Raw genomic sequence first — 13,987 nt, forward strand, 5'->3', positions numbered from 1 at the left:
CCCACCCCACCCCCCACTCCAACAACACTCAGTTTGTTTCCTGAGATTAAGAATTCCTCATATCAGTGAGGTCATATGATACATGTCTTTCTCTGTTTGACTGATTTCACTCAACATAATACCCTCCAGTTCCATCCACGTCGTTGCAAATGGCAAGATTTCATTCCTTTTGATGGCTGCATAATATTCCATTGTATATATATACCACATCTTCTTTATCCATTCATCTGTCGATGGACATCTTGCTCTTTCCACAGTTTGGCTATTGTGGACATTGCTGCTATAAACATCGGGGTGCACGTACCCTTTCGGATCCCTACTTTTGTATCTTTGTCCTCCCAACTAATTCTATTTAAAGAGGAAAACAAGCTTTATGTAATAAAGCTGGAAAATTAATAATCACCACTTGGAAAAAACTAGAAAGTAATACGACTTAAATTTCTACCTCTAGACTTATGAATCATTTTGATTCAAACAGACTACCAATTTTATTTTTTAGGATTAAATTCAGGTTAATTCCAAATGGTAGTTCCTTTTCCAAACAAATAGTATAATAATAATAGTAAACTGGTATGATATTTGTTGCAGTAACTAAAAGACACAAAGGGTGAGTTTTAATGAATGAATTATTAAGTCTTTTAGACATAGAGAGGCTTAGAACTCATGCTAGTAAAAAACAGAAAGTATCAGTGATCAAATTTGATGTCAACCCTATCAACTATTTGTGATTCTGAAACACACAGAAAAATCTCACAGTAAAGAGCCTCTCAGAGTATGACTAGCCTGATATATTGAAAAAAAATTCTTATAATGAATTATACAAAACTGTACCAAAAATATTAATAGAAATCTAAAAATTAGTTTAATATAATTTTATGGAATACACTATTGAAAATAATGAATTATGGGGCACCTGGGTGGCTCAGTCGTTAAGTGTCTGCCTTCGGCTCAGGTCATGATCCCAGGGTCCTGGGATCGAGCCCCACATTGGGCTCCCTGCTCAGCGGGAAGCCTGCTTCTCCCTCTCTCACTCCCCCTGCTTGTGTTCCCTCTCTCACTGTGTCTCTGTCAAATAAAAAAATAATAAAAAAAAAAAATCTTAAAAAAAAAAAGAAAAGAACAAATTATGATAGCTTTGATTTGGAAAGGATCTTACATATTATCCACTGACAATCTAAATCCCTCAATGAAGGACAAAAAAACTAAAACCCAGAGAAATTAGGTATGTCACCAATCATCAAACAAAATGTTGTGTCAGTGCCAAGATCAGAACCCAGGTCTTAAGGCTTCAGTCCAGTGCTCTTTTTCTTCAATCACAGTAAATGAGAAAAACAAAGGTATTCATTAAAGCCCTTCATGTTGGAATTTAAGGTACTCTGCTCTCTTCTATATGCATTTACCCATCCAAATATAGCTCTGTTTTCATCTGTCCTTTCTAACTGCCTCACAGTCTTAGAAGTTGAGATCCTCCTCCTTTAGCTCAATATTAATCTTTTCAACTATTTTCTGGAATCCACCCCTCCCTGACTCTCAAGAATCTTGCTCCATCAATAGTTACTTTTACTCCTCTATTTTCAGCCATTCTAAATGACAGTTCACAGGGCAGCTGGCTTTCCTCAGAACAAGCAAGTGAGAGACAGAAGCCATAGTCTTTTGTAATGTCATCTTAGAAGGAACATCCCATCATTTTTGCCTCATTTTATTTGTTAAAAGCAAGGCAGCAAGTACAGACTACACTCAAGGAAAGGAAATTACAGAAGGGTGGGACTACCAGAAGGCGGGAGTCCAAGAAGCCATCTTAGAGGCTGCCTGCTACAGCTTCAAAGGAGAAAAGCAGAAAAGAAGACTTGATAGCCAGATACCAAGGATATCAGGACTTCTTCTGAAGCAGGAATTAAGAAAATGTGATAGTGGCACAAGGATAGATATATTGACTAATGGAATATAAAGAGAGCTCAGAAACAAGTCAGTGTATAAATGGAGCTTTGGAAAATGACAGAGGTGATATGTCAGATAATGAGGAAGAAGGAGACTATTCAGCAAAGGGAAGTAGAAAAAAATGATTATCCACATGAAAACAAGGTCCCTCACCTTCTTCTCACATCATGAAAAAAAAAATAACTTTAAAACTCTTAATGAAAATATAGGTGAGTTTTCCTTAGACCTTTAGATAGGAAATACTTCTTAACCTAGACACAAAGACATTGATTATAAAAATGTATAAATATGATTATATTCAAATTAAGAACTGTTATTCATCAAAAAATACTTGAAAACAGATTTAAGAACTGGGAAACACAACCAAAAGGATTATTGTCAAGAATATATAAAGAACTCCTACAAGTCAATGAGAAAACTGCAAACAATCCGATAGGCAAAGGATATGAACAGGAATTTCTCAAGAGAGGAAACGATAAATATATAAAGAAATGTTCAAAATATCAGAGATCAGAAAAATACAAATTAAGACCACCATGAGATAACCCATTCAACTGACAAAAATTTTAAAGTCTTACGGTACCTAATGTCAGAAACAATACAACTTCAAGAGATCTTGTTTACACCGCAAGTGGAAAGTAAAGTGAGGCAACCACTTTGGAAAATAGTTTGAAATTATCCCCTAAAGTCAAACATTAGCAACTCTCCATCAACAGGAAAGCAGATGTGTAAACTAGGGTACAATCACACAATGGAATACGATATGGCAGCCAAAACCAAATACACAACAATGGATTAATCTCAGCAATATAATACTGAGTGTATAAAGTCAGTGTCAAAAGATTATATGCTCTTATAAAGTTAAAAAGATTTAAAATTAAACAATTCCCAATGAGTATGGGATTCAGGATGAGTTACCTCAGGACAGTGGAAGCAAAGAAGGAGGGGACCCATATAGTTAGATATAAGTTACTACCAAGAATCTAGTTTTATTTCGTGAGGTTGATTTGTAGAATGTGTCATGAAATAAAGATATGTTTAATCCACTTCTGTGTAGCTAAGATTTTTTTAAAAAGATCCCATGAACTGCACAACACTTTCTTTGATTTCAACTTGCATGTTAAGCACACTCTTCACCAACATCTATAGCAAATATAATTTGTATCAATTATTATGGTACATCTTAAAATACCTGTGTTTCAAGTATAATGGTCTTGCCTCCTTATAAGAATGAAAACATTTTCTGTTCTCTTAATATAGTATTTCTATCATATATATTCCTTCTCTGAAAAAGTACTGACAATACAGTAAGTGCTAAATACTTGTTAAATGCTCATATTTAACTTATTCCTCAAATAACCAAGAGTAAAGCTATGATCCCTGTACCCTATGTTCCTTTAAAAATATATTACTACCCCGAATTTAATGATTCCTAGTGGAAAGGAACTAACATGTTAAAAGACCGAAATCACCTGCCCACCTGTTATGGCTGAGGGAAGCAGTGATGGGTGTAGGCACCACAGTCTGTAATCCTTCTCCTTCTATCTCAGTACCGACAAGGCAGATGAGCTGGAGATCTGGTAATCCAACACAATTTACTTCATGCCAACTTTTACCTAAAAGTGCATCATTGAATGGACAAATAATGTTTATCAAAATAAAAGATAAAATTCTAAATTTCTACCTAATACTCCACTGAGCAAACATCACCCAGAATATTATCTTCTCTTCACTTTTCTAGTATTTTCTGTTACCCAGTAATTCCCAATGTAAATGAAGAAATTACAAAACTGACAAAATTAACAGAAAATGCTTAAATACCATATCCCAATCCAACTCCCCATCCCCCTGCCATAGCCCCAACAACAGAACAATCAAACAAATAACTTACTCTCCATGAGGTCCAGGTAAACCAAGAATGCTATGTAAACTTGGCTGGCATCTCCTATATCTAATTCCATCATTTCTAAATACTGGAAATCAAAACGTAATTGTCAGAGAAGGAAGAATCTCAATATTTTCTTTCACTCAATCAACAACTACTCATTAAATATATATATATAAAAGCAGAAGACTCTCTTCTAGGTACTGTGGGAGTTAGAAAGCAATTAAAACCTGATCCCCATCTCTAAAAAGCTTGCAATTGTTAAGGTAAACACACGCACACTTGCAATTGTTAGGCAAATAAGAACCCATGACAGTGATTAAAAACCAGTGTGTGAAATAAAAAAACATGAGACAACAAGTCAGAGGAGCTCTACTTGGATGGCTTGGTTGGTGAATGTTTCATGGCAGAGGTGGATATAGATTGGGCCCTGAACGGCAGACATGCTTTGAGTAAACACAGAAGGCAGGGTAACAGCGTGAGTAATCACACATAGGTGGGAATACACACATATTCAAGGGCCTATAAAGAAATCTATCTGCCAGGAGTAGAGACATCTTTTAATAGGATTTCTACTGCAGCACGTTACTGAGAGCCACTGTTTCCAAGGTCTCTGTTTGCCTGTGAAGAAAGTCTGCTAAAAAACCACTCCCGACTTCTTTCAGACTTGCTGGTCAGCACTGGAGAACATTCTTGAGTGGACTACCTCTGCAAGGGAAGCCTGAGGTTTGCCTGCTATCCCAGTGACTCAGTGGGTAAGCAGGCCTAATGCAGAGGTGAGGCATTAGCAGACCTGCATGGGTACAGACCTGCCATCATATTCTCCCACTAGCTTCATCATAAGTATGGACAGGTGCAGGAGAACAGGGGTATTATTAGTTGTCCTCTTCACACCACAAATGTGTTTGAAAATGACACTGAAATTAATTGGTAACTGGAGACCAGGCTGCAAGGTCTTGATAGTCAAGCTAAAAGTCTGAATTTTACCCATAAAGAAACACTGAGGATTTCTAAGCATGAGAATAATGAAATTAATGTTGCATACTATATATATTATATATATATTATATAGTGCTTACTATATGTCAAATGTTTTACAAATATTAACTGATTTAATCCTGTAACAACCCTCTAAGGTAAGTACTATTATTATCCCTATTTTACAGATGAGGAAACTGAGGAACAATGAGATTTTTAAAACTTCCAAAAAAAAAAGAACAACCCACAAAGCTAGTGACCTAACAGGGTTTTCAAACTCAAGCAGTCTACTTAAAGTCTCACACAGAACTATTGGGTTCATGCTACTTAATGGTGTTACAGTTCTTTTTTATGGCACCGAATAACATATCCATGTTTGTTTTTCTCACCTTGACGGGGAATGAGGGGATAGAGGAGGAGAATAAAATCAAGAAAGAGAACATGAAAAGGGATTATCTCTTTTCAGACTTACATCTTCGAAATTTTTCTTTTCTTGACTGTTTTTAGATAATGATCTATGAAATACTGCTTCGCAGCAGAAGACTGCAATCGTACTAAAATAACTAGACCAGTCTCTGAGATTCCTACAAAACCCCCATCTCCATTCACTGTCCATTCATTGCTCGGGACATTACTGGTCCAAGGCAGCAATTTGCCAAGCAGAAGCAAGCAAAGGAACTATACCTCTTTGCTGCTGTACAAAAAACCCCAACAAACAAACAAACAACACCCAAATGTCTGCTTTGGAGAAGAACCTAATCAAACTTTACAAGAAATGAGAAAAGTCAGGAAATTGCACTTCAGCAAAATCACAACGCACATTCTGGGCTCAAGGCTAAGTGCAAACGTGGCTGTGCTTTTAAGCCTTGATCTTTTTTATCTAACCAAGGCCCGCAAGCTGTTTTTTGCTGTGGGTACTGTGGTTACTTGGTTACTGCGAGGATTAAAGGAGACCATCCCCAGGAGGAGCCCTAGACAGCAAAACTAAGAAACTGGTGCAATGGTTATTATTGGGCTCTGCCTGGAGAGGCGCTGGGTTTAATGTCCTGCTCTGGAAAGGCTTGGATGGGTGTGTGTGTCCGGGGCTGGGGTGGGGTGGGGGGGTGTCAGAACAATAGTTCACCTCATCTAAACAAACAAAACCAAGACTGCCCGCCACGGGCGGTGTGCACGCGGGTCCCCTTCCGTGAGGTTCGCGCGCAAACTCTGCGACCCGGCCCCGCAGGGAGGCGAGGGCCGAGCGGACGGCGGCGGCCTTCCACCTGGGGAAGGGCCCCGGATCGGCGCCTTGCTCCTCTCGCGCCTTCTGACCTTTGGGTGGGTGCCCATCCAGGCGTCCTCCGGGGCCCATGAGTGGGCGGCGCCGCCGCCGCCGAGAACGCCGCCCGGGCCCAGACCGCTGCAGCCCGGGGTGGGCTCGGAATCGCCGCGCTCCGCCATGCCGGGCAGGGCAGCGAGCGGGTGGTGCACGGCGAGCCGGTGGTGCACCGCGGCCCGCACCCGGCCAGAAGCAAGGGGAGCACGCGTCCGGGTTCCGCTTCCCCGGCGCGCGCTGCCTGCGTGCGGAGGGCCGCACACACCGGGAGGAAAGCGAGAGGAGCTCCTCCCTCTGGCAGACGTAGCTCGAACCTGAGCCCACACGCTCCAGTTTCGCTCGGCATTTATTCACATCTGGGCAGACACCAGGGGGAAGAAAGTTCAAGAGTACCCTTAGCCCAGAAGCCCTCAATGCTCCTCCCATCAGTGCTGTTTGCAGCCCCGTTGAGAAAGTGGGAAATACTGAAGGACTCTGGGCCGGCAGCCTTGACTCCGGGTCTCCAATTCCTGGTAACAAGAAAAGCCTCGTTCCGTTCCCTGTCAGGTGAGTTTTAAAGTGTGGAAATCGATGAGATCTCCGTAGAAGAAAGTGGAAAGAAGAAAGACCAGACTGCCAAGAACCATGTTTTTAGGCCGGACCCACGTTTCAGGATAGGAGGAGCAAGAGTAAACACGACTTACTGAATGAGCGGTTAGAAAAGATGCAAACCCTCGTGAGCATGTGACCTGGAAACCAAGGATGAGGAGTTTCAGAGAGGCAGAGTAGGACATTTGAAGCATTTATGCAATAGAATCCAGAACCTCTACAACTTATTCATAAAATCCAAGATATGATTCAAAATGTCAAGAAAATGGGTCACATTTTTTTTTTTAGTCTGACCCTGAGATGAATCACATGTTGAAACCGACCGATAAGGATTTTGAACTATTATACCTCTCCTCAATAAAGTAAAACAAAACATGTTTTGAGTAGTTGAAAATCTCAGGAGACAAAAATCTCATAAGAGAAAAAGAAAAAAGAGCAAACGGAAATTCTGAAAGTTTAAAATTTTAGAAATAAAAACCCAAACTTCACTGGGTGGATTTAACAGCCAAATGGAAACTACCCAGGAAAAATTAAGTGAATTTGAAGGTAATCGTCCAAGAAATCAGCCAAGATAAACAACAAGCAAAAATCATTTAAAAAAATGGACAGAACCTCAGAGACCTGCTGCATGACATCAAACAATCCAACATACATGTAAATGGAATACCAGAAGAAGAAAAGAAAGACAATGGGGTAGGAAAAAAAAAATTGAAGAAATAAAAAATTGCCCCAAATTTGATGAAAGAGAAACTTGCAGGTACAAAATGCTACATGAATAACAAGCAAAAGAAACATGGCGAAGTCCCCACTGAGGTCAACTTGTTAAAAGCCACATGAAAAGTTTGAATGCATGGGTGGGTGGGAGGAAGCATGGGAGGGAAAAAGAAAAAAGAAAAGAAAAAGAAAAAAGAAAGCAGTGCCTTCCATACAGGGAAAGGAAGTGCATCTATTCTTGATGTGAGGGAAAACCACACATGAAGATTCGTAAATTGCCCCAGAATGTATTTCATTTGAATGAAGCCATTAAACTTTATTTCCACAAAGCAGCTGCTAACCCCCAAAGAAGCAAAGGACACTGAAATTAGTAGACTCCCTGAAGCACTGAACAGCGACACTAATTCAAGTAATTAGAAGTAAATAAATCTCTCTGACTCCTAAAGTTCCTAATCAGTTCCAATGATGGTATTTATAGAAGCATTAACAACATTTTGTTCCTAATATGAGTAGAGGGGAAATTTTATAAATCAATAAGGAGATCCAGTGGAATTAGGTACATGTGAACAAGGCTCAAACATCTTCAGGGGAAGATTTTCAGCTTAAGCTTAAGGGAAAAGGGGAGTTAAGGAATCCAGAAGGATGCAGAAAGAACCATAGACTAAAAAAGCAACAGGCTAATGCTACCCTTTGGCAAATAAATCAAGTTCTATACCTTAGAAAAAGCATGATACATTTAAGCATGATTCTGACTTTTAATATCATTGTCCAGTACAAAGAGTTGAAGACTGAAAGTGGACAGTATCTTGGCTTCCATTTTAAACAACGAAAACATAAATAATTCTTGGTGATTGGGAATGCCTAAGACAGAAACCAAAGGATTTGGGGAAACTTAAACTTAGTGTTTAAATTATAGACTCAAAATGAATATTGTGGCCATCTAGAGTGAAATCCACCAGAGAACTGGTTAGAGTTTCGGCTTCTCACAGACTGAAGAATTTCTCCTTTTATAAATGCTTCAATAGTTCACTATTTTAGAGAAATTAAGTGGTTAGGAAGAAGCTAGGTAAGTAACAACAAATAAAATTCTCCTTGAGTATACTGAATGTAATCAAAATTCAATGCAATCTGGTACTTGCTCTACTGATATCCCATTTTGATATCTGAGCCAGACCATTTTATTCCTATTAAAAAAAAAACCTTTAATGTCTAGGCAGAGACATTTTAATTCAACTAGAGTCTCAAGGGAAAAAAATGAACTTTGAATTGTGATGTGAATTTTTAGTGTTTTAAAAAGAAAAAGCTTCTTACACAGCATCGTAGAAGACAATGATCTCAAGCTGAAAAATGGAGGCTAGCATTCTGGATCAGCTTTTAATACATTGGTTGTAAGAATGCTCATACATATTTTGTTCCTTCTTTTGCACATAAAGCATACAATTTTCCCTTTCTCTGTATTTTGAGGAGAATACGTGAGATGTTTATACCTTTAGTAAAATATTTAGAATGTTATATTTTACCATTCATGTGTATGAGCATATATGAGGAACTGCTATTATATAGAAAAGAATTTAGAATGATCCAAAATATTATCCCCAGTTTCTCATAAATTTAAGAGTACAATCTAAACCCCTCACTTACAAAATCAGGATATAGTATATTTATTTTTAAAATACTGCTTCCATTTGGAACAAAAACAACAATAAAAATAAGGTACCAAGGATAAAGAGGAGTAACACTTCATAGATTATACATGTTATTGAAGATCATTAGAGAAGACCTCAATAAATGGACAGACATATTATACTTCTGGAGAGAAAGATTCAGTATTGTAAAGGTGGTAATTCCCCCCAAATTTTATAGCAACTCTAATCACAATCCCAACAGGAATTTCCCTAATATCTGATAAGTTGATTCTGAAATATGGGCATAAAAGGGCCAATAATAATGAAGACCCTTCTGATGAACAAGTAGAGGGAACTTATTATAAAGGCCTATAAATAAGAGTATGTGATATTGGTACAGATATGTGATAGATAAACAAACCAATGGAACCAAATACAGAGTCATACAAATATGGACAGAGATGATGTTGTAGATGTGGGGAGGAGTTGAAGAAATATATATATATATATTTGGATTCCTAATTGCACTATAAACAAAATCAATTCCGGATATCCTAAAGGCTTAAAGTGAAATCCAAATCAGTAAAGATTTTAGGAGGAGATGTAAAAGAATTTTTATGACCCCCCCAAGATAGAAAAGGATTTCCTAAGTAAAACACAAAAAATACCAACTATATGAAAAAAGTTTGCTACATTTGACTATATTTCAATTAAGAATTTCTGACACAAAGATAGTGTGGGGAAAAAAAGCCATCGACTTGGAGAAGGCATCTGTGATACATAAGTGAAAGAAAGGATTCACATCCAGAATATATAAAGAACTCCTAAAAATCAATTAAGAAGTGAAACAAAACACTCTATAGAAAAAAAATGAAAATAAATTTAAAAAGGATATAAATGACTAGCAAACATGAATTGGTACTCAACCACATTGGTGGAAGGAGAAAATGTAAATTGAGACAGGAGGATACCATAAAATACTCATGAGATTGGTAACAAAAGCCAAGAGTTGGCCAAAATGTAGAGCAAAGGAAAGATGCACAAATCCTATGATTTGGTGATCCTACGCCCTCGTACATAGCCTAGAGTGGTATTTTTCAAATGGAGGGCCAGGATCCTTAGAGGTTGTGAAATAAATTGAGTGACTGGGCCCAGTTTTTAAAAATGAATTATTTGAAAGAGAAGAGAAAGTATCAGTGTGCATTGCATGTGGTTAGAATAACTGTTACTAAGTATTGCTTTAGGAACACTTTGTCTCAGTTATATATTTGTACTATACCATGATATCCAGTGGATTTCTCCCTGAAGGTTATGGTAAAAAAAAAAATTATCTTCTGTGGACCAGGAGACATGTACAAGAATATTTATGGAAGTATTCGTTGGAATAGAAAAAACTAAGACAACCCAAATATCTATCGAAGTAGAATAGATACATCTATTATTGTATAATCATATAACATATTACTGTGTGTAAATAATGAACCCTAGCTTCAGTCAACAACTTGGATGAATCTCAAAAAACCCTAATGTACAGTCAAAAATATGAGTCACAGAATAATATATAAAATATGATTTGATTTACATAAAATTCAAATACAACTTGTACATGGATGTTCACAGCAGCATTATTCATGATAACCCAAAAGCAGAAACAACCCAAAGGTCCATTATTTGATGAATATATAAATAAAATGTAGTTTGTCCATACAATGGAATATCATTCAGCAAGGAAAAGGAATGAAGTACTGATATGTGTGTTACAACATGGATGGACCTTGAAAACATTATGCTAAGAATAATGTTTTCATTAATAGAAGACAGTCACAAAGGACCGCATGTTATATAATTCCATTTATATGAAATGTCCAGAATAGGCAAATCTATAGGGACAGAATAGAGTAGCGGTTCCCTAGGGCTAGGGTTAGCTGTTCCTAGGGCTAGGAAATGGGGATTGACTGCTAATAAATATGAGATTTCTTTTGGGGGTGATGAAAATGTTCTAAAATTAATGGTGATGATGTTGCATAACTGTAAATACACTAAAAGCCATTGGATTGCATACTTTAAGTAGGCAAATTGTATAGTAATTGGAAAAAAAATTCAAAGGTAGGCAACACTAATACATATTTAGGAGGTGTTTTAGCCAGGGTTATCCAGAGGAACAGAATCAATAGGATGTGTGTGTGCATGTACACACACCACACACACACACACAAGAGACTCAGAGACAGAGAGAGAGAGCTTGATATTAAAGAGCTGGCTCATGCAATTGTGGGGACTGGCAAATCCAAAATTCATAGGGCAGGCTGGCAGCCATGATAACCAGAGAAGAGTCGATGCTGCAGTCTTGAGTTCAAAGGCAGCCTGGAGGTTGAGTTCTTTCCTTCTTAGGGGACCTCAGTCTTTTCTCTTAAGGCCTTCAACTGATTGAATGAGGGCTACCACACTATGAAAGGTAATCTCTTTTACTCGAAGTTTACTGGTTTAATTATTAGTCACATCCAAAAAAACATCTCACAGCAACATCTAGATTGGTTTGACCTAAGTACTGGGTACCTTAGCCTAGCCAAATTGACACATAAAATTTACCATCACTGGAGGTAAAGTTCTAAATAAAATTAAGAGACTGATTAATACAAAATTCAGTCTAGTGCTTGTCTCTGGGGAGTAGAGCAGAGTATTGTGACAGGAAGGGACACCCAGAGGGTGTCAAAGTTGATGGTTCATGTTCTGTTTCTCAAGATGGGTGCTGGGTATATGGACTTTGATTTTATTTGTAGTATTTAAATATATAATATATTAAATAGATAAGGTATATATTCCATGTTTATTAAATATTTTATTTTAGCCTTTGTCTAAGAATTAGATTAAAAGGGATAATAAATTGGTAATTTCTGTATATAAAATATGTAAACAGCTGCGGATATGCAGTCTTAAGTAATACTTGGCTTTGTAAATGTGAAAAGGCACCAAAACTAATTCTCCATCCAAAAAACATCTCATCTCTGTCTCTAGATATGTATTCACATTTGATATCAACATGAGTGTTGAATTTCCCTAGCAGGATTGAGAACAAACCCATAATTAAAACACCCCAAATTGAAAAGGCCATATTAAAATTATCCCAAAACGTTTAACAGTGGTTGTGGTGGGTAGTGGATTTGTGATAGTTTTTCTTTTTTTTTTTCTTTTTCCACTTTCAACATATTTTTTTTCCTGTTAGTAAAATAGATTTCAATAAATCATTGAATTTGGAGCCATTGGCATAGAAGGACTAAATCCACCCTACACGTTCATGTTAAAACATGCCTGCCAACATACTTAACTTGTTTTAAATGTCCCTTCCTGTTTGCTTCTGTCTCTCCCTCTATTCCTGCCTTCTCTCTCCCCCTTCCCTTCTCCTTCCTTCCCTCCCTCCTTCCCTTCTATCCTCTCCCCTTCCTCCCTCCCTCCCTTCCTTCCTTCTTTATTGCCCTATCTAAAACATCCACTACAATATTGAATGGAAGTGCTGAGTTAGGACATTCTTGTTCTTGATCTTAGGAGGAAAACTTTCATTCTTTCACCATTAAGTATGATGTTAGGTGTAGGGTTTTTGCATATGGCCTTTATCAGGTTGCGTGTGTTCCCTTTTATTCCTACATGACCGAGACTGCATATTGGATTTTGTGAAATTCTTTTGATTGATTTTTAAAATGTTAAACCAACCTTGCATTAAGATCTATTCTATTGGCAACTTTCAAGTGTATAATATGGTATTCTTTTTTTTTTTTTTAAAGATTTTATTTATTTGAGAGAGAGAGAATGAGAGACAGAGAGCACGAGAGGGAAGAGGGTCAGAGGGAGAAGCAGACCCCCCGCCGAGCAGGGAGCCCGATGCGGGACTCGATCCCAGGACTCCAGGATCATGACCTGAGCCGAAGGCAGTCGCTTAACCAACTGAGCCACCCAGGCGCCCTATAATATGGTATTCTTAACTATAGTCACCATGTTGTACATTACATCCCCAGAACTTATTCATCTTATAAACAGAAGGTTGTACCCTTTGACCACCTTCACCCATTCCCCCCCCCAAATCCCCCAATCCTGGCAACCACCATTCTACTCTCTGTTTCTGTGAGTTTGGCTTTTTTAGATTCCCCATATAACTATATAACAGATTTCTCTGTTTGATTTATTTCTCTTAGCATAATGCCCTCAAAGTTCACCCATGTTGTCACAAATGAAGGGATTTCCTTCTCTTTATATATGTATATTTCATGCATATATATATATATATATACATACATATATATGCCGCATTTTCTTTATCCATTCATCCACCAACAGACACTTAGGTTTTCATGTCTTGGCTCCTATAGATAATGCTGCAATGAACATGTGGATGCAGGTATGTTTTTGAGACTGCCATTTCATTTCCTTCACATCTAAAACCAGAAGTGGAAGCACTGGATCATATGATCTACTTTTAATTTTTTGAGAAATCTCCATACTGTTTTCCATAATGGCTATCTCAATTTACATTCCCACCAACAGTGTACAAAGTGTTTCCTTTTCTCCACATCCTTGACAGCATTTGTTACCTATTATTTTTTTTGATCATAGTCCTTTGAATAGGTGTGAGGTGATATGTCATTGTGGTTTTGATTTGCATTTCCCTGATGATTTCCCTGATGATGCTGAGCACATTTTCATGTACCTGTCGGCCATTTGTATATCTTCTTTGGGAAAATGTCTATTCAGGTCTTTGCCCATTTAAAAATAGGATTATTTGTGTACTATTGAGTTGCATGAGTTCCTTGTGTATTTTGGATATTAACCCCCTTATCAGATATATGGTTTGGAAACATTTTCTCCATTCCACAGGTTGTTTTTCATCTTGTTGATCATTTCTTTTGCAGTATAGAAGCATTTTAATTTAAGGTAGTCCCACTCGTTTATTTT

At 37.7% G+C, this 13,987-nt stretch overlaps 1 protein-coding gene across 4 annotated transcripts in view; it reads right to left on the reverse strand.

Annotated features, from left to right (window-relative positions):
- TSEN15 (tRNA splicing endonuclease subunit 15) overlaps positions 1 to 6,354 on the reverse strand; it is a 35,189-nt gene extending 28,835 nt beyond the window's left edge. For 2 of the 4 annotated variants that reach the window (XM_081824746.1, XM_081824745.1), the window contains exons 1-3: positions 6,113 to 6,353; positions 3,830 to 3,911; positions 3,419 to 3,554 (exon numbers count right to left, since the gene is read on the reverse strand). In XM_081824746.1, coding sequence (XP_081680872.1) covers positions 3,419 to 3,554; positions 3,830 to 3,911; positions 6,113 to 6,241 — 347 coding nt within the window. In that variant the 5' untranslated portion in view covers positions 6,242 to 6,353. Of the gene's footprint in view, positions 1 to 845; positions 1,066 to 3,418; positions 3,555 to 3,829; positions 3,912 to 6,112 lie in introns of those variants that run through there. The other 2 variants (XM_081824747.1, XM_006749548.3) reach the window with 2 other exon arrangements.
- Positions 6,355 to 13,987: the final 7,633 nt, after the last annotated feature.

The sequence above is a fragment of the Leptonychotes weddellii genome, chromosome 6, assembly GCF_054177405.1.
Source record: "Leptonychotes weddellii isolate Sample4059 chromosome 6, ASM5417740v2, whole genome shotgun sequence".
In the NCBI taxonomy this organism is placed as follows: domain Eukaryota; kingdom Metazoa; phylum Chordata; class Mammalia; order Carnivora; family Phocidae; genus Leptonychotes; species Leptonychotes weddellii.